Raw genomic sequence first — 25,908 nt, forward strand, 5'->3', positions numbered from 1 at the left:
TTTATGAGATTAAAACCATATTTGTGTTCCAAACTTACTTTATAACGCAAGTCCAGTATTTTAAATAATCTTCTGTGATCTAATTTGGCTTCAGATAAAAAAAAAATCAGACAGAAAATATACTATTGGTATAGTATTCTGCACAATGACAGTCTATATAGATTAGCATTACATTATAAATATAATCTATTATTATGAAAATACCTGGCATGGCTTGAAAAACACATGTAACTCAAATATCATTGCAATCATGTTTATTGTCTTCAAAACATCTTTATCTGCATGTTACAGCGCGATCTCTGTAGCTTTGTGTGTATCAGTGACGTCCTGGAATGTCACATGATCATGGCTCTTCTTCATGTTCTATATATGGACTATTATTGTGCATATAGCGCCCTCAGGCTATTGGTATTGAAAACAGATTATCAGAGTACCAAACGCTCATAATGATTACATCGACGCATTTGGGTATAAATTCAATAAATATTATTCCTGTCTATAGAAATATGATGTAAATCTATGAGAATCTATCAATATTTCTACAAATCTGCACATTTTTGAGCTAAAGCCCTGAGGAACGTTGTTTTGTGTATCGCTGTCATGACGACAGCATGGAGTTTTTTATGAATGGGAGAGGCTGACGCGCATAATTCATATTAAAGGTATCGACTCATTTTTTCATTTCATAACTCCTGACACAAATTAAGACTTAACTGTCACTATGAGTTTCTCAGAATACAATAGTGGTCAAATACTGAAACTTGAGTATTATATCTTTTTAATTATGTATAGTTTGTCAAGGTATAACATTAAATCTGATAGTAATTTTGAATTAAATAAATAAAAAACGCTTCAGTGCACTGGCAACGGTTAACAGGTTAAAGAGGAACTACTATGGCCTTTTTTTTTTACAAGATGTAAGTCTCAGTTGTCCCCAGAATGTGTATGTGAAGCTTCAGCTCAAAATATGACACAAATCACTTATTATACCATGTTCTAAATTCACTTTTTGTGCTTGAGTGTTTCTTTAAATCAAAAATAACCTGCTGCTTCCCACCCCTCTTTCCAGAAAAGGAAAAAAATATATAATTTCTTGTTTTTTTGTTGATTGTGTGAAATTCGGCATTAAAGAATGATATTGTTTATTAGAATTGTTTATTATTTTCCACTGATGTATCATTAATGTTGTCAGTGTTTCTAAAGGGCTTAAAATCATGATTAAATTGTAGGAGAACATCGAGTCTCTACGAGGAGAGAGAGGAGGGAGATGTTGTTCAGAACCAAAGAGCAACAATACAAGAGCCCAGCTGTGTGTCTATGAGGAGTGATAAATCCATGAAACTCCCTGTCACCTTCAGTGATGGAAAAGAGATCTTCAACCCCAGGTAAGACAATAACCAGTACTGTACTCAAGCTTCAGATACGCCGGTAACAACAAACAAATCATCTGTCTGTTTTTGATTATCATCTCTATCGTGCTCATGCTCACATGACTTTTTGTGCTTGAGTGTTTCTTTAACCCTTATGTGCTGTTGGGGATGTTTTCATCCACTATGGGGTATTTTTGAGTCTTAATTTGGCCATAACTTTCTCTGTGTTTCAGCAAATGGAATGATTTTTGGTGACAAATCTTATTTTGACACATATTTTGGGAAAATGCTTTGAAATTTTTCAAAAACTCAACAGTACACTGTGGGCAAATTTACTACCCTTTCGTTATGTTCGTGGCTGAAAACAGCCACTACTTTAAACTGCTGTAAAAATGTATCAGATAAATATTTTTTTCATTTTTTTTTTGCATAAATCTATTAATCAACCTCAGTCCTGCTCAAAAATACTAAATGTTTAAAAAAAATTCTGGATTTTAACTCTTTAATTGCCAAATTCGTAAATGATGTCACTGATTTGGGAAAAAACACACACAAAATGACTCATTTTCAATATAAAATGTGATTGTGGACTGGATTTTTTTTTACCTTTTATCACAGTCTTGGACATGTCAAAGATTAGAAACAACATTGGTTTTGATGCATTGTTAGTTTTTGTGCAGCATCAGATTTTAACTTTTTCTCCCTCATTTACTGTTCGTGGCTTTTTTTGCCCCATTGACTTCCATTATAACCACATTTTTTGATTGCAAAGTCATGACACCATATAATCATGCATTTTTGATTGTTGTTGGTTTTCCCTGTTGGGAAGAGGTAAAATTTGTAATTTTTACTGTTGATAACCAGGTGGCACCATTAACCCTTTAGATAGGCCTGTTCAAAAAAAAGCTTAGTTTCTGGCTTTTACATGGAGTTATATGGAGTTTATATGGAGTATAATAGCATAATAAAGTGTGTGTGTGTGTGTGTGTGTGTGTGTGTGTGTGTGTGTGTGTGTGTGTGTGTGAACTCACCTTGATGCGTCTGAGAAAATCAAAATATGCACCTCAGCTGTCAGAACTACGTGGAGTAAACAAAAACAAAGTAAGTGTATTTATGCATCTGCTGCCTTTTGATGGTGAGAAATGCAGACTAAACAAAAACAAAGCAAGTGGATTTAAATGCGTGCATGCAAGCCTGCTGGTCATTTGATGGTGAGAAGAGCAGCAAGCAACATGAGAAAGGGCTTGACTTGTAGTGAAGTTTTAGAGATGATTATGCAGCCTGACCCTTCCAGCGAGCTGCAGGATGTATTGTCTTCTCCCTCTGACACCACAGACTCAGGAGAGTCAGATCCTGATTTGGATGTGGCACCCTCATCATCCTCTCTAGCTTCTACTGAAGGCGAGGAGGATTCGGAGGATCCTGGATCTGGGTGGATTGGGAGAAACGGCGAAGTGTGGTTTTCCACCAACGCGGAGACAACTCCCTTTCTTCAGCCTGCCAGAGGCGTGACTCCAGGGCCGACATGCTATGCCTTCGCAAGGGTCCAGAACATGGATTCCGTGTTCAATCTGTTTTTTACGGAGGAGATGATTGACCTCATTGTCAGCATGACTTGCGTCAACACATACATGTTTTTACAGTCATACAAACATGTATGACTATGCTTTGTGATGGCATAGCGCGTCGGCCCTGGAGTCACGCCTCTGGCAGGCTGAAGAAAGGCAGTTGTCTCCGCGTTAGTGGAAAACCACACTTCGCCGTTTCTCCCAATCCACCCAGATCCAGGATCCTCCGAATCCTCCTCGCCTTCAGTGGAAACTAGAAAGGATGATGAGGGTGCCACATCCAAATCAGGATCTGACTCTCCTGAGTCTGTGGTGTCAGAAGGTATGGGTATGACCAAAATCCTCGAATCTAGTGACCTTAAAGAGCGCGATGGATTATAGGGCGATAGAAGATCGGTTAAATAGACTGGAGCTAAGCCGTTCAGGGCTTTATAAGTCAGTAGCAATACCTTGTAATCAATACGGAACTTTATAGGTAACCAATGTAGTGATGATAAAATTGGTGTTATATGATTATATTTTCTTGATCTAGTTAGAACTCAAGCGGCGGCATTTTGGACTAACTGTAGCTTGTTTATTGAGGTTGCAGGACAACCAGCTAATAAAGCATTACAGTAATCTAGTCTCGAGGTCATGAATGCATGAACTAACTTTTCTGCGTCAGAAACTGATAGCATGTTACGTAGCTTAGCAATGTTTCTAAGGTGGAAAAAGGCTGTTCTTGTAACATATGAAATATGATTTTCAAAAGACAGGTTGCAGTCTAATATAACACCCAGGTCTTTTACTGTAGAGGATAAAGTAACAGGACATCCTACTATGTTAAAGTTGTTTTGTGAGTGGTTTTTTGAACCGATGATTAGTACCTCTGTCTTGTCTGGATTTAATAAAAGAAAATTGCGCGTCATCCAATCTTTTATATCTTTAACACACTCTGTCAATTTGGATAATTTAGCGTTTTCATCTGGCCGTGATGAAATATAGATTTGAGTGTCATCAGCATAACAATGGAAACTAATTCCATGTTTCCTTATAATATTTCCAAGTGGCAGCATATATATTGAAAATAACAGAGGGCCTAACACAGATCCCTGCGGCACTCCATAGTTTACTGGAGTTATGATCGATTTTTCTCCATTTAAATAAACAAAATGGTAGCGGTCAGATAAATACGATCTAAACCAGCTTAATGCTTGTCCTTGAACACCAGTATAATTTTGTAGTCTATCTAAGAGTATTGTATGATCTATAGTATCGAACGCAGCACTAAGATCAAGTAAAACTAATATTGAGATACAGCCTTGGTCAGAAGCTAAAAGTAAATAATTTGTGATTTTAACGAGCGCAGTTTCAGTGCTATGGTGCGGCCTGAATCCAGACTGAAACTTTTCATAGGTGTCATTTTCTTGCAAGAAAGAGCCCAGTTGAGCGGACACAACTTTTTCTAGTATTTTAGACATAAAAGGTAGATTTGATATGGGTCTATAATTTGCTAGATTATGTGGATCTAATTGTGGTTTCTTAATGAGAGGTTTTATAACTGCCAGTTTAAATGTTCTTGGAACATGACCTAAAGATAAAGATGAGTTAATAATATTGAGGAGAGGCTCTTCCACTACAGGTAACACTTCTTTCAATAGATAAGTTGGTATAGGATCTAGTAAACATGTTGTTGTTTTAGATGAAGTGATACATTTATTTAACTCTTTTTGTTCTATATACTAAAACACACTAAAACACACACTTTATTATACTATTATACTCCATATAAACTCCATATAACTCCATGTAAAAGCCAGAAACTAAGCTTTTTTTTGCACAGGCCTATCTAAAGGGTTAATGGTTCCACCTGGTTATCAACAGTAAAAATTACAAATTTTACCTCTTCCCAACAGGGAAAACCACCAAGAATCAAAAATGCATGATTATATGGTGTCATGGCTTTGCAATCAAAAAATGTGGTTATAATGGAAGTCAATGGGGCAAAAACAGCCACAAACAGTAAATGAGGGAGAAAAAGTTAAAATCTGATGCTGCACAAAAACTAACAATGCATCAAAACCAATGTTGTTTCTAATCTTTGACATGTCCAAGACTGTGATAAAAGGTAAAAAAAATCCAGTCCACAATCACATTTTATATTGAAAATGAGTCATTTTGTGTGTTTTTTTTTTTCCCAAATCAGTGACATCATTTACGAATTTGGCAATTAAAGAGTTAAAATCCTGAATTTTTGTTTAAACATTTAGTATTTTTGAGCAGGAGGTTGATTAATAGATTTATGCAAAAAAAATTGAAAAAAATATTTATCTGATACATTTTTAAAGCAGTTTAAAGTAGTGGCTGTTTTCAGCCACGAACATAACGAAAGGTAGTAAATTTGAACAATGCACAAGGGTTAAATGAAAAATAACCTGCTGCTTCTCACCCCCTTTTCCAGAAAAGGGAAAAATATATATTTTCTTTTTTTCTTGTTGATTGTGTGAAATTCGGCATTAAAGAATGATATTGTTTATTAGAATTGTTTATTATTTTCCACTGATGTATCATTAATGTTGTCAGTGTAGAGGTCTTCACGGGTCCAAAAATTCGTGCCCGAACCCGAAAGAGACCCGTAATGTGCTAAACCGAACCGACCCGGACCCGTCTATTATTACAAAAGCTGGACCCGGACCCGTGCAGATCCGAGAAATGCCTAAACGGACCCGACCTGGACCCGTCTATTATTTGAAAGCTGGACCCGAAACCGCCGGAAAGACACAGACCCGACTGGACCCGATTGTCACATATTCCACCTTAAACTGCTATTACAAGTCAATAAACCTGTTGCGAAAAATACAACTTTTTGTCTTGCCTAATTTAAGCCGTGGTAGCTTAGTAGTCTCCTCTCCCTTCCTTGTAACGTACCTGACTGGCTGTGATCATGGATTACAATCCTCCGACAAGAAAGTTATTCATGTTATTCCTCTCGTTATTCCAAGTCCAAGCTTAATCCACTCATTATTTCAGCTTCAAAAGTCCACTTGATGGCACGGTGACGGATGACAAATGTAACTTACATTCTGACTCGAGTTAACTCGCATAATAACTTTGACTGTTTGCCCTTCTGAACTAACGTTATAATAACGATTGCTCGTTCAGTGCCATGGCCGCTGACGTTATTTATTTGCTATCATCTCCGTGCTCTCTGCTCTGCATCGAGTCTGAATCTGACCACTTAAAATTTAAGATTAAACAAGACGGTTGTTAATTTATATTGTAAAATCTAAAGCGCGGTTTGGCGGTCCCTCACTGAAGCTCTGGTAACTGGTTGCCATAGAAACATGACACACGCTTGAGACTGCACATGCACGCTAGCTGGATCAACCTAAAATATGCTTTTTAAAGCAATTTATTTTGAGTGTCCTAATTTTACAAGTTGCAAGTTACAAAAAAAAACACAAGCAGTGTCTAATCACGGCCGGGTTTTCTCCGAGTCTGATCTGATGACTCCGATTGCACGGGTATTATACACACAATGTTAAACAGACCCGGGACCCGAAGTAATAGATTCGGACCCGACCCGGACCCGGCTGATCATTTAAAATATAGACCTGAACCTGTACAGGTCCCGGGTCGGGTCCCGGGTCGACGAGTCTCGGGTTCACTGTGAAAACCTCTATGTCAGTGTTTCTAAAATGCTTAAAATCATGATTAAATTTTAGGAGAACATCGAGTCTCTACGAGGAGAGAGAGGAGGGAGATGTTGTTCAGAACCAGAGAGCAACATCACCAGAGCCCAGCTGTGTGTCTATGAGGAGTGATAAATCCATGAAACTCCCTGTCACCTTCAGTGATGGAAAAGACATCTTCAACCCCAGGTAAGACAATAACCAGTACTGTACTCAAGCTTCAGATATGCCGGTAACAACAAACAAATCATCTGTCTGTTTTTGATTATCATCTCTATCGCGCTCGTGCTCACATAACATCGCAGTTCTTTTTCATCATTAAAGTTTATTATTTGCATGGGTTTTAAAACCTTGTTGGTTTAAACTTCTGACTTGCAATTTTCTGAGGCGTGTGAACAGAAAGCCAGCTGTCACACTTCTAGTGTTGTGAGCAGTGTTGGGGGGTACGTTATGTACTTTTTTCAAATATATAAAATATATAACATATTTTATTGTAAATTTAAAAATAGTATATTAATTTACTAATTACTTGAACAGAGTTATTTTGTTTCTTCTCCCATTTATTGACTGACTGGGCCGATATCCTATCAATCAAAAGGGTGCAGAAAAACGTAGGTCTGGCGACAGGTTTGGTAGTAAGTACACACTTTCAAGTTCCTAATGGTGATAGGCATCCATTTTTTGAATGTCGTTTAGGCCATTGTTCTACAGGCACCAGGTTGAGCTATGCAGGTCTCCTCCCTGTACAAGAGTTTTTAGTAAGGTTGGACAGTAGACCCTGTTAAAAAGTATTAGGGGTGTGTTAGGTAGGGTTTTTATAGAATAGGTAAAAATAGGGCCCTGAAGTTCTCATATATAGGTAGGCTATGCATACCCTTCCCATAGGCCTCCTCTTATTTAGAGTCGTCAGGTTTACATAGTGGGTAGTGCCAATCTGTGGTAGTGAACAGGTTGGCTTTATTATATGGAAAATTTCTTGTGAGGCCAGCGTTCATCCGAGCATCAAACAGACATTTCTGTGTGAGATGGCTTCCTCCCTATCGGAGTTATTCTACTAAGGCCATCGCTCTGTCAAGCTCCAGATAGAACTACAAAATCAAGCGTTGGCCCTTGTCGGGCCACCTTGATAGTCACCTTATACTACAGCAGTAGTTCTCTCACTTTAGAGAGTCGTTTTGAGATTATACGCCCATTTCACGCAGCCACCATTTTGAAATCGAAAGTGAGGCTCCGGTGGGAAAAACCCTGGAAGTAAAGATAAACAACAATGCCTTTGGACTACCAACCTGAAGCTGCTGCCGCGATTTACACTTTTGGATGTTAATATCCAATATAGGATATGTATATAGTTCATTCCTGCTTCTTTTTTTACTTTCTGAATTATATAAAAAAAAATATTTTATTTATAAATGAATTTCACTGTATATAGTCTAAAGTATGAAAGAAAAGTATGTACAGTTTTAGAATTGACACAACATCATTAAACACAACAATACGCCATCGCATTCACGACTCTCCTGTGATTAAAGGCGACACTTCCGGTTTTCTTCCCACCGGAGCCTCGCTTTTCAAAATAACGGCTGCGTGAAATTAGCGTATAGCTTTGAACTTCCGACAAGGCCCGCCTTTTGCATTGAAAAATGCATGGTGAAAAATGCTTGTGGTGTTACAGGGTAGATAGCAGCATAGGTTGCAGGCTATCTTCAGAAAGCCTCCCATGCTGATATCTCATGGGAGTTGACAGGCCTTTCTCTCTAGAAAGTAAGAAGCAGTATACTCAGGCCTCAACCCTTTACAGCATCGAGTATAGTAGCTGGTATATTCAGCAAGGCCTTAAGTTGAAAAATTATTTTTCCCCTGAGCCCCTTGAATGAAAGAATCAAGGTTGAATGCCGTTGGCCAGTTACTAAGGCCTCCATTTCCTTGGGTTTGGTGGAGAATATAAAATCTGTCTTGTAAAAAATACAAGACAATAGGCCTTGACCCTGATACATTTCTCTGGGTCATGCTGATAGGGTCATTAATTAGAGTACTTTGCTAACCATAGCTTGTATGTTATCATCCTTCACCACCCAGACTCAGGTAGAGACAGATTAGTTACTCCCTGCCAGTTAGGATGTTTGAGTATGCTCCCTTAGAGCCAAAGCACTGCCCGGGCTGACGCCTGTGGCATTCAAAGCTGTAGGCCTTACAGTAGGCCTCCTCGATAGTCTGGTAGCATAAGATTGTACTCCCCTTGCTTTAAAGGGTCGATAGCACTTCTGCTGAGTACACTGCCTCTTGGCAATGTAAACTCTAGAGATCCCCTTATTAGGGTACCCTTTTTAGAGTGCCCAGCCTTCACAGGCACTGTGTAGATCCAGGATCGAGTAGAGTTATTCCCCTCGTTTGCAAGGGTTAGAAAGCGCTGCTGAGATCTGTTCTCCAGGATGCCCGTCTCTATGGTCCGGTCTGTGAGAGATTACTGCCACTATCTGCAGTCCTCCCTATCAGATGTCTCCAAAAGTGAGGCATTTAATGTTAGAGACTCTGTTGTAGAAGCTGTAGGCCTTACAGTAGGCCTCCTCTATAGTCCGGTAGCGTAAAATTGTACTCCCCTTGCTTTAATTTTCTGAGGTTTGAGGTGTTTTCTGGGCCCTGGAGGTGTTCTGACATGCTTTGACATTTGTGATTATTTCTGTTACGTGTGAAATTTTCATGGCTAAAGTCTGATTACACTGTATTCAGCAAAAACTCTGCAAAAATACAAAAATATGTTAGCAGCATGTATGTAAAAGTTTGTAGTTTTGAGATAATGACGTTTATGCGTGGTTTGTGAAAAAAATACAAATAAATTGTCACTGAAATAAGGTCATGAAACCCATACTGATTATTTCTTCACAAGACTTGTGAAAATTGTACATGTAGACTAGAATATTTGCTTCAAAATTATGTGAAAATCATCCTGCGTACTGATTCAGATAAAATGATATATTGATTTAAAATTTGTAAGACATGTTTTGTGTAAGAAAGCTTGATGAGAGAAAGCTTGATGTGAATCATCATGAATATTGATGTGTTTCACACCTGAGAAAAACAAAGACCCTCCCTTATTGGCCCTATCAGGTGGAATAGGGCCAATAGAGAAAATATAGGGCTGCACGATTTTGGGAATACATTTTAGATTTTTCTGGTTAAAATTGCTATTTAAAAATTACAATATATATATATATATATATATATATATCAAATGCAGCACTAAGATCAAGTAACACTAATAGAGACATACAACCATGATCGGATGATTAGAGCAAATCATTTGTAACTCTAATGAGAGCTGTCTCAGTACTATGATAAGGTATACATCCTGACTGGAAATCCTTGCAGATACAATTTCTCTCCAAAAAGGAACATAGTTGTTAGGATTCTGCTTTTCCTAGTATTTTTGACAAAAAGGGTAGATTTGAGATCGGCCTGTAATTGACTAATTCTCTAGGATCAAGTTGTGTTTTTTTAAATAAGAGGTTTAATTATAGCCAGCTTAAAAGTTTTCGGTACATATCCTAGAGACAAAGATGAATTAATGATATTAAGAAGAGGATCTATGAGCTCTGGAAGCATTTCTTTCAGTAGCTTAGTCGGTATAGGGTCTAACATACATGTTGATTTAGATGATTTTATGAGTTTAATGAATGGATTTTTTCCTCAGGGACACTACAATGCACTGCAATACTGTAGTAGTTGGTTGCATAGTTATAATTTTCTCTCTAATATTATCAATATTGTAAGTAAAGAAGTTCATAAAGTCATTACTGCTATGCTCTTTGGAAACGTCTGAAGTAGAAGCTTTATTTCTTGTTAATTTAGACACTGTGTCAAATAAATACCTTGGGTTGTGTTTGTTTTCTTCTAAGAGAGTCGAAAAATAAGAAGATCTAGCAATTTTTAAGACTTTTCTGTATGCAATCATGCTCTCTCTTTCCACGAAATTCGAAAAACGTCTAGTTTTGTTTTCTTCCAGTTGTATATAATAATAGATTATGATGGAATTTCAATATATGACATATATATACATACATATATATATATTTGGGACCAGCATTGGAAGCGGGAGTGCTGGTGGATCAGCTACATCTGCTCAGTTTTGACTGAGAACAGCATGACTGTGTTGGTCCACTAGCTAGACCAGCATTATGACAGCTCTAACCAGCCTCGACCAACATGAAATTCATGCTGGATTTTTCAGCAGGGTTGTGTCTCAGTTGGTTTTGAGAGTGACACACATGGCTTTACTCGAAAATTTTGTTGCTTGTGCACTCATTCATTCATTGTGTTTTTCTTCTTGTTTCTGCTGTGTGGATAGAGATGATCAGGCTGGAGAACTGCAGGATTCTCACCTACCAGTATATGATGAACAACAGAAAGTCAAAGACCAACACAAAACCAGCATGAAGAAAAAGTATGAGAGGTTATTTGAGGGAATCAAACTACAAGAGAATCAAACTCTCCTAAACAGGATCTACACACAGCTGTACATCATAGAAGGAGAGAGTGAAGGGGTGAATGAAGAACATGAGGTTTTACATATGGAGAGAACTCCCAGAACACAACACTCACAAGACACTCCAATCAACTGCAATGAGATCTTTAAACCATTGCCTGAACCAGGATGTGAGGAGAAAAAGCAAATCAAGACTGTTCTTACTAAAGGCATCGCTGGAATTGGAAAAACTGTCTCTGTGCAGAAGTTCGTTTTGGACTGGGCCGAGGGAAATGCCAATCAGGATGTAGATTTCATATTTGTGCTTCCATTTCGAGAGCTGAACTTGATTAAAGATCATCAGTACAGTCTTCACAGACTTCTGCTGGACTTTCATCCTGAACTTCAAGATATTGACTCAAAAATGTATGAGGAGCGCGAAGTTGTGTTCATCTTTGATGGTCTGGATGAAAGCAGAATTACACTAATGTTTTCAGACAGTGAGAAAGTTTCTGATGTAAATGAGTCTTCATCCGTGGGTGTGTTGATGTCAAAGCTCATGAAAGGAGAACTGCTTCCCTCTGCTCACATCTGGATCACCTCCAGACCAGCAGCAGCCAGTCAGATCCCCCCCAAATACATCAACCGTGTGACAGAAATTCAGGGATTCAGTGACCCTCAGAAGGAGGAATATTTCAGGAAAAAAATTTGTGATGAGCATCAAGTCAGAATCATCTCACACATTCGAAGATCAAGAAGCCTCCACATCATGTGCCACATACCTGTCTTCTGCTGGATCTCAGCCAATGTGCTTCAAAATCTCTTGAAACAAGATGACAAGGCAGAAATCCCTCAAACTCTGACTGAAATGTACATCCACTTCCTGCTCATTCAGATTAACATGAGGAATCAGAAGTATGAAGGGAGAGATCCAAAGAAACTAATGCAGTCCAACAAAGAAGTGATTTTGAGACTTGCTGAACTGGCTTTCAAACAGCTGATGAAGGGCAATGTTATGTTTTATGAGGAGGATCTAAGCGAGTGTGGCATAGACATCAATGATGGATCAGTGTATTATGGGATTTGCACTGAGATCTTTAAGGAGGAATCTGTGATTCATCACAGGAAAGTCTACTGCTTCATACATCGGAGCTTTCAGGAGTTTCTAGCTGCTTTATATGTTTTTTACTCCCATCTGATGAAGAAAATGGAGTCATTGCAGTTTTTTCTGGATAAAAGAAAAGAGAGCTACACGTCTAAGCCAAAGTCTTTGTGTGAGCTTCTAAAATCAGCAGTTACTAAAACTCTTCAGAGTAAAAATGGTTACCTGGATCTTTTTCTGCGGTTCCTGTTGGGCATCACACTGGAGTCTAATCAGAGTCTCATAGAGGATCTACTGACACGTACAGAAAAAAGCTCAGAGGCCATCAGAGAAACCACACAGTACATTAAAGACAAAATAAAGGAAAGTTATGGTCTTTTAGCTGACAGATCCATCAGTCTGTTCCTCTGTCTTCTTGAAGTAAATGATAGGACTCTGTACAGAGAGATTCAGGAGTTTGTAAAATCAGGTGAACATTCAGATAATAAACTCTCCCCTGGTCAATGCTCAGCAATAACCTACATTCTTCAGATGTCAGAGGAAGTGCTGGATGAATTTGATCTCATGAAATACAACACATCAGATGTGGGAAGAAGGAGACTGATACCAGCTGTGGTTAACTGCAGAAAAGCTCTGTGAGTATTTATTTATAGACTCATCTTAATATTCAGACTAGAGCTAATGCCATGTGACAGAATATTAGTTATGCAATCAATTTTAGTATTTTTTTTTTCACTCCATTGTTATCCTTCGCTACAGACTTGATGGATGTCACCTGTCTATTCAGTCCTGTGAAAGTTTGTCTTCAGCTCTGCGATCATCAAACTCCTGTCTGACAGAGCTGAACCTGAATAACAATAACCTGCAGGATTCAGGAGTGATGCTTCAGACTGTAAACTGAACATACTGAGGTTTGAGTTTTACATTGATTCATTCATCATGTTGAAATATATTAACCCTCTGGGGTCTGAGCTGTTTTCTGGGCCCTGGAGGTGTTCTGACATGCTCTGACATTTGTGCTTATTTCTGTTACTTGTGACATTTTCATGGCTAAAGTCTGATTACACTGTATTCAGCACAAACTCTGCTACAATAATATATCAGCAGCATGTATGTAAAAGTTTGTAGTTTTGAGATAATGACATTTATGCGTGGTTTGTGAAAATACAAAAATAATTCTCACTGAAATAAGGCCATGAAACCCATACTGATTATTTCTTCACAAGACTTTTGAAAATTGTATCACGTTGCCTAGAATATTTGCTCCAAAACTATGTGAAAATCGCCATGACTGCTCATTCAGATAAGACAATATATTGATTTAAAATTTGTACAACGTGTTTTGTGTGAGAAAGCTTGATGAGAGAAAGCTTGATGTGAATCATCATGAATATTGATGTGTTTCACACCTGAGAAAAACAAAGACCCTCCCTTATTGGCCCTATCAGGTGGAATAGGGCCAATAGAGAAAATATAGGGCTGCACGATTTTGGGAATCGTAAGCTTTTCACACCTGAGAAAGACAAAGACCCTCCCCTAACGGCCCTATTAGGAGCTATCAGGCCCTATCATTCTGAGCAACCTTGCACAAAGAATGAGGAGATTTAAAAAAGAATGGCTTTTTGATTGTTTGGATTTATTTACAACACAACATAATCCAAAGATACAAAACAAATGACAAAAAAGCACTTATTGAAAACAATGATCCAAAGACAGAGACCTTTGTGCCATTCCTTAAAACATTGTACATACCTTTCATTTCTAAGGTGTTTGATTTTCACTTTACCATGTTCATGTACAGAGACTCATGTGAATGTTGAAGTCAGCAGGACTCAGTGGCATCTGGGCCCTGAAAGAAAAAAAAAGTGAACATACTGATATCAAGAGAAAGGCCTGCACGATTTTGGGAATACATTTTAGATTTTTCTGGTTAAAATTGCTTTTTAAAATTCACAGAATACACACACACACACACACACACAAATGTTTCCAACAATAATATAATGAACACCAGGTTTGTTGTGCCTTGTAGGCATAAGCTATGCGCAGTGCTGCATAAAATAATAATAACAATAACCATAGCAGCCTATAAATCTTCCAAAATATTTCAGTAACAACTAAGCTAGAGAAAAATATATTGATTATCATGTTACTTCAAATGTTTCCATTCGTTATGATGATATGAAATGAGATAATAGTAAAAACATGAAGCCGTTTGGTGCGTTTTGCTTTTCGAATGTATCAAATATGATACATTCAAATGCGATCGCGCTCAAATATAAAACATTATGGTTACCATATACATATCTACGTTTGAGCAGATATCCACAAACACAGTAACAGTAAACACGGGTCTAAATATTATAATATTCACCATATATCTAGCAACAGTTCAACTGCAATGTGAAATTTATGCAACAATAACAAACTAATATGTAAGAATTTCTTACCTTACATCTTTCTTGTCTTCAAATCGCATTCTTCTTCTTGTAGCATATACGACTCTGGGTAAATATGAATTAGCTCAAGAATATGGGGAATTTTGGGAATATTAATATTTATGACTCATGGTCATGATTCATAAGTCGCATGTACATTTATTTTATCAATTATCGAGATTACCTTGTTCTGTAACTGGTCTGACCAATATTTAATTCGTCCAGCGAAATAAATGTAAGATCATTACAATTAAGAAGAGGTATTCACAAACTCCAAGAAAATTTTATGTTCTGGCCACGGACATCAAACTTTCTGAGTTTATTAATTAAAACTACTCAAGTAGTCTATATATCGAGCTTTGTAGCTTATAATTGGATCTTTTAAGTTTCATTGACTTATAAGGTGGATTTTCAAACACAGAGACAGTGAAAAGTATTTATGAATTTTAATAAATGCAAAACTAGAGATTATATGAGCTACGAATATAAACGTACGTAAAAATGCAAACAATAAACAAACAAACATATAACCAAACAATAACATAAGTGATCAGAATGAAACAAAATGAAAGAAAGAGAGAAATAGAGAGAAGGGAAAATTAGTAATTATTACATACAGAAACCTTTGTTCACGAGACCCCTGGAAACAGCTTTTATCAGCTCAATATACTTTCAGAATTCTGTGCTCTTTCGGGTGAGGCTGAGGCTGAGGCAGGAAGCGGCCAGCGCGGACGGTGTCTTCTTTCTGCTGGGTCTTCCAGTGCCGCGAAGTTTAAAAAGGCTCACTGAAATGTAACGTTACCGAGAAAGTTCAATTCGTCTCCCGGGATGGGAGAGGCCGGATCTTAGTTGCAAAAGACGGCAGGCAACTCTACATGACGCGGGCGTTTGCGTCCCAGAGGCCAAGGCAAGGTGGGAAGTGGGATCAGCGGGATCGATGAGAGAAGAGAGGGAGGAAACAGGGTCTCTTGCTTTTTAAAGACATCTGTTTACGCCCTGTTTTCGGTGACAACAGCCAATCAGATCTTCTGATCTGTAGCGGGAAGAAGTCTTCTTTGTGTGAAGAAGACACGCCTACTTTGACCATATGTCTTATGAAAGAAAGGATTCATACTTAGAAATATGATATTTCCTGGAACAAATGCATATTATTGTACTTTGCAGTCAAGATTCGTCTCCGTGAGATGGAGAGGATTACAGAGATATCAAAAATAGAATATAGACGTTGTTGTTACGGTAGTGTAGTGCAGGAGGAAGGTGAAGACGACAGAGCTCTTCAATACAAGGAGTTTAATTCAAAAGATCTCAAAACACAGGAACAACGGGCAGAACACACACTATACATTAACGTAATATAAACGAGAACCGACACTGGAGACTGAAACACACAGGGCTTAAATACACAGGAGAACAGATCAGGGAAACAAGACACAGCTGACTAGACTAACGAGGGCAGAACAGGTGACGCAGATGAACTGATTACAAGAACCATGGAAACAAAGGACTAGACCAAAATCAACAAAGAACAGGGGAAAACGGATCACAGAAACAGAACTCAGAAACACCATACATGTAACATTACTCCCCCCTTCCCCAAAGGCGCGTCCTCGCGCCTATAACATCCAAAGGGGTGGGAGGGTGGGCGCCCTGGAGGCTGACAGGGGAGACCAGGCAAGGGAGACACAGTGGGAAGCCTCCAGGGCGGAGCAGGCTGTGGGCGTGGAGCAGACTGTGGGCGTGGAGCAGGCTGTGGGCGTGGAGCAGGCTGTGGGCGTGGAGCAGGCTGTGGGCGTGGAGCAGGCTGTGGGCGTGGAGCAGGCTGTGGGCGTGGAGCAGGCTGTGGGCGTGGAGCAGGCTGTGGGCGTGGACATGGCGGAGCAGGCTGTGGGTGTGACCACGGCGGAGCAGGCTGTGGGTGTGACCACGGCGGGGAAACCCCTTCGGGCGGCCATGGCGGGGAAACCCCCTCGGGCGGCCATGGCGGGGAATCTTTTTCAGAATGCCAGGACAGAGGTATATGGCCCCCCCCCAAAAAATACTTGGGCAAAGTCCCGGGTGTCAAAGAGGGCTCGGTGCAGGGCAGCGATGAGGGCTCTGAGCTGTGCAGGAACAGCGGCGAAGAGGGCTCGGAGCTGCGCAGTAACAGCGGCGAAGAGGGCTCGGAGCTGTGCAGGAACAGCGGCGAAGAGGGCTCGGAGCTGTGCAGTAACAGCGGCAAAGAGGGCTCGGAGCTGTGCAGTAACAGCGGCGAAGAGGGCTCGGAGCTGTGCAGGAACAGCGGCGAGGAGGGCTCGGAGCTGTGCAGTAACTGCGGCGAAGAGGGCTCGGAGCTGTGCAGTAACAGCGGCGAAGAGGGCTCGGAGCTGTGCAGTAACAGCGGCGAAGAGGGCTCGGAGCTGTGCAGTAACAGCGGCGAAGAGGGCTCGGAGCTGTGCAGGAACAGCGGCGAAGAGGGCTCGGAGCTGTGCAGTAACAGCGGCGAAGAAGTCTCTATGCTGGACGGGACCAGCGGTGAAGGATCTGTGCTGGACGGGACCAGCGGTGAAGGCTTTGTGCTGGACGGGACCAGCGGTGAAGAAGTCTCTATGCTGGACGGGACCAGCGGTGAAGGATCTGTGCTGGACGGGACCAACGGAGAAGGCTTTGTGCTGGACGGGACCAGCGGTGAAGAAGTCTCTATGCTGGACGGGACCAGCGGTGAAGGATCTGTGCAGGACGGGACCAACGGAGAAGGCTTTGTGCTGGACGGGACCAGCGGTGAAGAATCTGTGCTGGACGGGACCAACGGAGAAGGCTTTGTGCTGGACGGGACCAGCGGAGATGAAGACACTGTGCTGGACGGAACCAGCGGAGAAGAATGCCCTATGCTGGACGGGACCAGCGGAGATGAAGGCACTGTGCTGGACGGGACCAGCGGAGAAGAATGCACTATGCTGGACGGGACCAGCGGAGATGAAGTCACTATGCTGGACGGGACCAGCGGAGAAGAAGTCACTATGCTGGACGGGACCAGCGGAGAAGAAGTCACTATGCTGGACGGGACCAGCGGAGATGGAAGCACTATGCTGGACGGGACCAGCGGAGATGAAGGCTCTGTCTCGACGTTCACAGACACTAGCGGGCAGGCAACAGGCTCTGGCTCTAGCAGGCAGGCGACGGGCTCTGGCTCTGGCGGGCAGGCGACGGGCTCTGGCTCTGGCGGGCAGGCGACGGGCTCTGGCTCTGGCGGGCAGGCGACGGGCTCTGGCTCTGGCGGGCAGGCGACGGGCTCTGGCTCTGGCGGGCAGGCGACGGGCTCTGGCTCTGGCGGGCAGGCGACGGGCTCTGGCTCTGGCGGGCAGGCGACGGGCTCTGGCTCTGGCGGGCAGGCGACGGGCTCTGGCTCTGGCGGGCAGGCGTGGAGAATCTCAGGTGGTGGGAAGGCGGCCACCCTGGGGATAAGAACTAGGTGTGGCCGCCTCCTTGGTTGGTAACTCACCGGCGATGTTAAGGCGGCCACCCTGGGTACCAGGATTAGGCGTGGCCGTAAAATCTTCCATCCCGCTGCTAGGTCCATGTTAGTCGATCTGTTTTGGGTCGGTTCTTCTGTTACGGTAGTGTAGTGCAGGAGGAAGGTGAAGACGACAGAGCTCTTCAATACAAGGAGTTTAATTCAAAAGATCTCAAAACACAGGAACAACGGGCAGAACACACACTATACATTAACGTAATATAAACGAGAACCGACACTGGAGACTGAAACACACAGGGCTTAAATACACAGGAGAACAGATCAGGGAAACAAGACACAGCTGACTAGACTAACGAGGGCAGAACAGGTGACGCAGATGAACTGATTACAAGAACCATGGAAACAAAGGACTAGACCAAAATCAACAAAGAACAGGGGAAAACGGATCACAGAAACAGAACTCAGAAACACCATACATGTAACAGTTGTAGCAATGCACAGATACATCATTATGCATTAGTATAGGCATTTTTGTTCTATTAATGTTACAATAGGACATATATGCGTTCCTATGGTTTACACACTTCTTAACACAAAAAGGGATATATTTTAGTACATTTAAAAGCGACTTTATTGGTGAAAAGTCTTTTTCCTGTGGTGGATTTCTGTTTGAAAGTCCACGAGTGTGTGTGTGTGTGCGTGGAATGTCACGAGCCTGTGAGGTTGGGGGAAACACCAGCCAAACCGGCGCTGGCAAATTGCTGCGTGGCTATAAAATCACTAGGGGTCCACGCTGAGCTGGGGGGTTTTAGAGGGGATTCTTAAAAACAGGGTTTCCTTTGTGACTCAAATGTCCCTCTGGGGGGGCAACAAGGTTGCACCTTTGACATGTCCAAGCAGACTTAGCGACGCCATGGACAGCGAAGGATGTGTTTGGAGACAAGGTTTTACTAATTGGAACAGCATGTGACCGCATGTCAGGCATTGTCGCTACATTCTTCTGAGGTAGCCTAAATCCAATGTAAGCTCACGGTGCGCCTTTCAAACTCGACGAAAAGCAGAGACTTGTGAAGTGTTTTGGTGTTTTGTTTTTGAGGTAATGAGCGCGATCGCGTTCCATGTAGAGATTTGCATGTGAATATCTTTTGCGCGAGTAGGCGTGTTCAAATTAAAAGTAATTAGGAAGCGTTTGAGAAGCTGGACATCTTGTTGGTTTTATACAAATTACTTAAACAGAGAATATTTGTTTTCAGTTTGAATCCGATCACTTAAAAGTACACACTTAAATGTTTAAAAAGGTATATGGCTCATAAATGTGTGACAAGTATTCGCTGAGTTTTGTTTCAGTTTATAGACGTGCTCAAGAAAAAAAAGTTCACCGTGACGGAGAGGCAGAACGCACACCCTGTTTATTTTCTTTATTTTACAAAAGCACAATTTTTGATTTGATTGTAAGTGGACATATACAAAAGTAGAAATATCACAGATTCTTTTTTTATATTTCTTTTTTCTGTATGACCATAAATGACGGAGTAATTTAAGTTTATAGTTCTACAATGTGAAGAAAATCCAGCAAAACGTGCGGGCGCGTTTGCCGACCTCAGAGGGTTAATACAGATTTAATATCAGATTTTGTAATTGCCAATTATTGGGTGTACTCACATGTTATAATTACTGATTAATTTGTTTTTCTCCAGATTGACAGGTTGTAGATTGACTGGTGAGTGCTGTGAAAGTTTGTCTTCAGCTCTACAGTCACATCTGAGAGAGCTGGACCTCAGTAACAATTGCCTGCAGGATTCAGGACTGAGGCAGCTCTCTGTTGGTCTGAAGAGTTCATTTTGTCAACTGAACATACTGAGGTTTGTCTTTCACATTTAGTTCTAAATGGGAGATTTTAACAAACAATAGCTTGTGAGTAAAAAAACAAATTCAGTTAAAAAAATAATTGTGACACCCATGGTTGTAGCAGAGGAAGAAGAATCAAACTGAAATGCTATTAATGACATCAATTTGCATCACCCAAAAAAACTACTGCTCCGATAAAATAATAAAGAATATAATTGGATGGGTATACATAAAATATAGTATATTTTATGTATACCCATCCAATTATATACTTTAATATATGTACATAATACAGTTGTATGCAGGCAAGTAATGTTTAACATAAAACTGCCTAGTAGAAAAAATAAGAAAAAAGAAATGCACTACAAGCAACACACAAAATGTTGGATTTTTGTTCTGATCAGTTTGTGAGTTCACACTTGTTTCCCCACATCTTCTGTGCTTGTTTACATGTGCCATGTACATGTGTGGCCACCTGTTCTTCAGTGATTTTTGCATATTGAATATGCACTGCATTCCAAACTAAATAAATTATTCCCATGTAAGGCAATTGGAAGGGAAAATAAATCTCTTAAATGTTATTTGCCAGATTTACTAACAGTACCTCTTTTGCCCTTTAAAAAAGTACTCAGGATTTACCTTAACCCATTATGACAGGTTTCAGAGATGGTCACTTCTGGGCAGATTTCCCATAGCTTCAGCTACTGATGCAGCATTTCGTCCCCTCATATCTGCAAACTGCTTCCAAAACTTCCCTGTAGTGCTGCAAACTGTAGTTCGCTGTACAAACATTACATTATTAAATAAAATGAAATGTGTTTTCAAAAGCTCATTGTTAAAAAATTGTTGCAAAGCTGCTTTGAATTGCGACAGTTAATTACAAAACAATCAGCAGTGAACTGTACATTTACAGACTGAAATGATCAAGGGACCCTGTACAAAATGATTGTCATCCTTTCCCCAGAGGCAGGGGTGGTATAATGATTTCATCAGCTAAATTTGTCCAGAAAAACTTAAAACAACAAAACAACGCCAAATTGGCTGTGCCACTGGACCCAATTCCCAGAAGGGCATGTATTGTGACTGATAGGCTAGAATGGCATGCTGCAAGTCCTCCTATATAGTGCAGCCCTAAGGAGTCTAGCACCGCTGAAGGAAGTTGCCAACCCTAATGCACTGGACCATAGGGGAACTTATGGTCACCAGACTACCCTCCTTTACTTGAACCAAAGCCTCCCACCACTCCATTACCTTAACTAAGCTCTTGCTCACCGCAAGGAAACCAACTAGTTAGATACTACTCATAATGTCAAGTTATTCAACTCATTTACAGAAAATTTGAAGCAGTTATCTGCAGTACAAGCTAATGATGTCTAAATTAATGTTACTAATTTATGCCAAAATAAAAAAGATGTGACAATACCGTGATTGATTCCAGTGCTAGGTCCCAAAATGGGATATTAGCAAAGTGAGAGGGCCTGAGCCATCTGGTGTCCCTTAGGTATCTGCTGACCAAGGGATGTCTGCCACTAACAAACTGTCAAGAAGGTCATGTTCAGCTGTTATAGAGCAGCACTATATCAACAGGATAAGTGACTGAATTTCCACATATGATGAGAGGTACTCTTGAGTTGACTTAGCACTGGAGAGGTCTCATGCAACAGTCCATAGCCAAAACAGACATGAACTGCTATCCACTGGAACATTCACATCAGCAGAGCTATGTCAGACCTTGGTCAAGCAATGCAGTCGTCATATATTTAGAACAATGTGGTAATATGCTGTGTTCTCAGTGGCTCAGAGACCGGGGATTTGTGGAGACTCTTATGTCCATTATTACAGGCAACAATAGAACAGTTATGTTTAGGTAGCTGAAACATTATATCACTAGCTGCTTTAACAAGGAGATAAACATGGGAAATTGTGTGCGGCTCACTCAGAGCATGATCTATGCTAATAGGGTAGAAATCGTCTCCGGTCGTGGGTGGGGCTTGCTCTACTGTAACATCACAGTAGGCATAAAAACTGGGAAGCTGGTTTTGAGACATTGTTTCTAATTATTCTGTGGTTACACACTGCGGACACACGTTTAAGTTCAAACACCATGTAAAAGTGAATTTTACATTATAGGTCTCCTTTAAGGTAGAAGTGATCACTGCAAATGTCAGTCAGAATGTGTCATTAATGGTTATTGTGACAGGAGTTTCTTACTGCTTTATTGTTTTGCTTAGATTGGTCACCTGCAATATCACTGGTCAGTCCTGTGAAAGTTTGTCTCCAGCTCTACAATCACCAAACTCACACCTGAGAGAGCTGGACCTGAGTAACAATGACCTGCAGGATTTAGGAGTGAAGTGGCTCTCGACTGGACTGAAGAGCTCACACTGTAAGCTGCACATACTGAGGTATTTAACAGATTTAGATGTACTCTTACATGTCAACTGTATAGATATAGTATATTTTCATGCATAGTATATGGAGACTGATGATTTGAGAATCATGTGGAGTTGCATTTCATCGAAATCAAAAACAGAGCTACAACTGAGCACCTAAGCATCAGATATCAAAATGCACTCTGGACTCTTATTTTTTAGATATTTATAAAAGATACAAGAGATAAGAATTGCACCAGATTACTAAGTTTAGTTTAATAAACAAAGTGATATTTATAATAGGGCTGTCAAAAATAACATTTAATTTCTGACTAATATTTGTTGTTTAATGCATTAAAAATTATTAATGCAATTAGCCTTATTTTTTTTTGTTTCTGTGTGCTAATGCTCCTTTCCTCACATCCTTTGGCTAGCAATACTGTACACCACGTAAAAGACCCACATATAAGATGCCTGAGCATTGCAAGGTCCCTCTGGCTGCTTGTTTTTTATCCTGTCATTAACATGCTTGTCTCAATGATTAAGATACACAGGTGTTTGTTGACTTCATTTGACAAAATGCATTCATTAAGAACACCCTGAAATGTCATTAAACTAACATGAAACTCCAATAGTGCATGTTAGAGAGGTTTGAGGTATGATGGTATACTTCGGTGAGTAAATACAGAATACATTGCAGCTTTTTTTTCACTGCCTTTATTTTATTCATACTTCTTCAAATGCTGGAGTAATGCTGTTAGCAGTGCCTTTTTAACTGAACATCAACACAGATTAAAATCTCACCTAAGGCTTTGAGAAGCACTGACCTATATGAACAATATAAATCAAATTACTAAGTATGTGCCATTGTTATTGAATACCTCCAGTTTTGCAGACCACACTACATCAGCAAACAGCATTTTCCCTGGAGAAAGTTTTCTCCAGCATCCCTCCCCCTGGGAGAGTGTTTTCAATAAGCTCTGTTTTCACCATTTCAGTCTAACCCTAACCCTATCCAGATCAGTAGTTCCCAACCTTTTTCAACTCGCAATCCAGGTTGTGAAGGTACTTGTTTTGCATTTACTAAGTGCAGCATGTCAGGCTGAAGAAAAGAAAGTTGCAAATGGAGATCATGTTTGACATGAAGCTTATTCCAATAAAATAACGTGGACAAGCTTAATTTTTGTGATAGCTGCTCGTTCTCCACTCCCACACATGTGAAAACTAGCCACTACTGTAATTTCTGTTTAGCTTTAAGTTTAGCTTTTTCGATATCAGGCATTGTTTAAGATTTATTCTTACTTGTAATGAGTAGATTGTAGATGTATTTTTCCTGTTCAACGACCCTGTTTATAACCATTATTCATGTTTAAATCTATTGTAGCCTACAATTACTGTATGTCACAAAAGTTTGGTCAGTAAATTGATGAATTATTCTTAAAGGGATAGTTCACCCAAACAATGAATTTTTTTTCATAATTTACTCACCCTCATGTTGTTCCAAACCTGTATGAATTTCTTACTTCTGTTGAACACAAAAGAAAAATACTTTGAAGAATGTTGGTAACCAGACAGTTGATGGACCCCATTTACTTAAATAGTGTTTTCTTTGCTACTATGAAAGTCAGTGGGGTCCATCAAATGTCTGGTTACCAACTTTCTTCAATATATCTTTCTTGTGAGGATGAGTAAATTATGGAAGAAGAAAAAAAACATTTTTGGGTGAACTATCCCTTTAACCTGTTAACCGTTGCCAGTGCGCCCGCGCACTGAAGCGTTTTTTTTTTTTTATTTAGTTCAAATTTACTATCAGATTTAATGTTATACCTTGACAAACTATACATCATTAAAAAGATATAATACTCAAGTTTCAGTATTTGACCACTATTGTATTCTGAGAAACTTATAGCGACAGTTATTTCTTAATTTCTGTCAGGAGTTATGAAATGAAAAAATGAGTCGATACCTTTAATATGAATTATGCGCGTCAGCCGCTTTCATTCATAAAAAAAACTCCGTGCTGTCGTCATGACAGCGATACACAAAACAACTTAGCTCAAAACTGTGCAGATTTGGAGAAATATTGATAGATTCTCATAGGTTTACATCAGATTTCTATTGACAGGAATAATATTTATTGAATTTATACCCAAATGCGTCGATGTAATCTTTATGAGCGTTTGGCACTCTCATTTACTGGGTTTTCAATTCATACCAATAGCCTGAGGGCGCTATATGCACAATAATAACCCATATATGGGACATGAAGAAGAGCCATGATCATGTGACATTCCAGGACGTCACTGATACACACAAAGCTAACAAGAGATCGCTGTATCATGCAGATACAGATATTTTGAAGACAATAAACATGATTGCAATGATATTTGAGTTGTGTTTTTCAAGCCATGCCAGGTATTTTCATAATAATAGATTATATTTATAATGTAATGCTAATCTATAGACCATCATTGTGCAGAATATGATCAAATAGTATATTTTCTGTCTGATTTTTTTTTATCTGATGTCAAATTAGATCACAGAAGATTATTTAAAACACTTCACTTGCGTTTTAAAGTAAGTTTGGAGCACAAACATGGTTTTAATCTCATAAATTGTCATGTATTGATGGTGTGCTAAGCTAACATGCTAGCTAGCTCTAGGTGCTTCTATCTTGAAAAAAAATTAACTAAATACAGAGTTTTAGACTTATCATCTTCAGATTTTAAACATAAAATGTTTAGACAGATGGCTTTAGCTGTAGTCAGGGTTCGAATTACAAAGTGGCTTTCGGGGGAGCCCTATTTTCCGATCCTCCCTGACTGACTTTAACGCTTTTGGTGCATGTTCGGGCATTTAAAACAATAGGTTTACAGTAAACAGTACAGAACGTACTTGGTTACTTACGTAACCTCGGTTCCCTTAAACTAGAGATAAGGGAACGAGTACTGCGTTGCCTTGCCTTGCTATTTCTCTCACGTCTGGTGTTTTCGCTTCAGTCGATTAGATCGGTCATACGGCGAGTTTTCTCTGTATTTATACTCTTCTATTTGGCGCGCAGAGTCTGGCAGGGCGCCAAGCGCTCCTATTGGATCGCGTGCTTCTGCTTTCTCGCCATTGGTTTGTGCAGTTGCCTCAGCACAGCCTATCAGCGCGCTCGCGCAAGCTCTGATGCTCTCGTTTGCTTCAATATTCTCGAGAAAAGGAGTTTTCCCTTGTACAGAATGTACAAGAAATTCACAGAAAATCAAAATCTATATGCGACACAAAAAATGGACAGTGTTTTAGAGCTCCCCCTAAATGTCTCAAAGTAGGCTTTCAGGGGAGCCCAGGTCCTTTTCAGGGGAGCCGAGCTCCCCTTAGCTCCCCCGTAATTCGAACCCTGGCTGTAGTGCATTTCTAGATTGCTACAGGGTCAACTTCAATTTTATTTTCATGAAGATGTTTCATAAAAATAAATTTCTAATAACTTTACAAAACTTTAAAGCTATTTATAAAAAAAATTTTCATTATGACAATAATTAATTCTACATTTACAATAAACTGCCAGGTGTCAGCTTTCAAATGAGATCATACTTGTGCTTTTAGTACAAATGGTTCATGAACTGTATCTGTTTCAGTTTGGGTAT

The 25,908-nt window shown here is 40.0% G+C and overlaps 1 protein-coding gene across 1 annotated transcript in view; it reads left to right on the forward strand.

Moving 5' to 3' along the window:
• Positions 1 to 25,908, forward strand: part of LOC311289077 (NACHT, LRR and PYD domains-containing protein 12-like) — a 61,253-nt gene that overhangs the window by 33,426 nt on the left and 1,919 nt on the right. Inside the window, exons 4-10 of the mRNA XM_084406836.1 lie at positions 1,230 to 1,385; positions 6,643 to 6,798; positions 10,952 to 12,805; positions 12,930 to 13,062; positions 16,208 to 16,293; positions 19,757 to 19,921; positions 22,139 to 22,312. Coding sequence (XP_084262962.1) covers positions 1,230 to 1,385; positions 6,643 to 6,798; positions 10,952 to 12,805; positions 12,930 to 13,062; positions 16,208 to 16,293; positions 19,757 to 19,921; positions 22,139 to 22,312 — 2,724 coding nt within the window. The remainder of the gene's footprint in view (positions 1 to 1,229; positions 1,386 to 6,642; positions 6,799 to 10,951; positions 12,806 to 12,929; positions 13,063 to 16,207; positions 16,294 to 19,756; positions 19,922 to 22,138; positions 22,313 to 25,908) is intronic.

Source organism: Rutilus rutilus (assembly GCF_951802725.1).
Source record: "Rutilus rutilus genome assembly, chromosome: 4".
NCBI lineage: Eukaryota > Metazoa > Chordata > Actinopteri > Cypriniformes > Leuciscidae > Rutilus > Rutilus rutilus.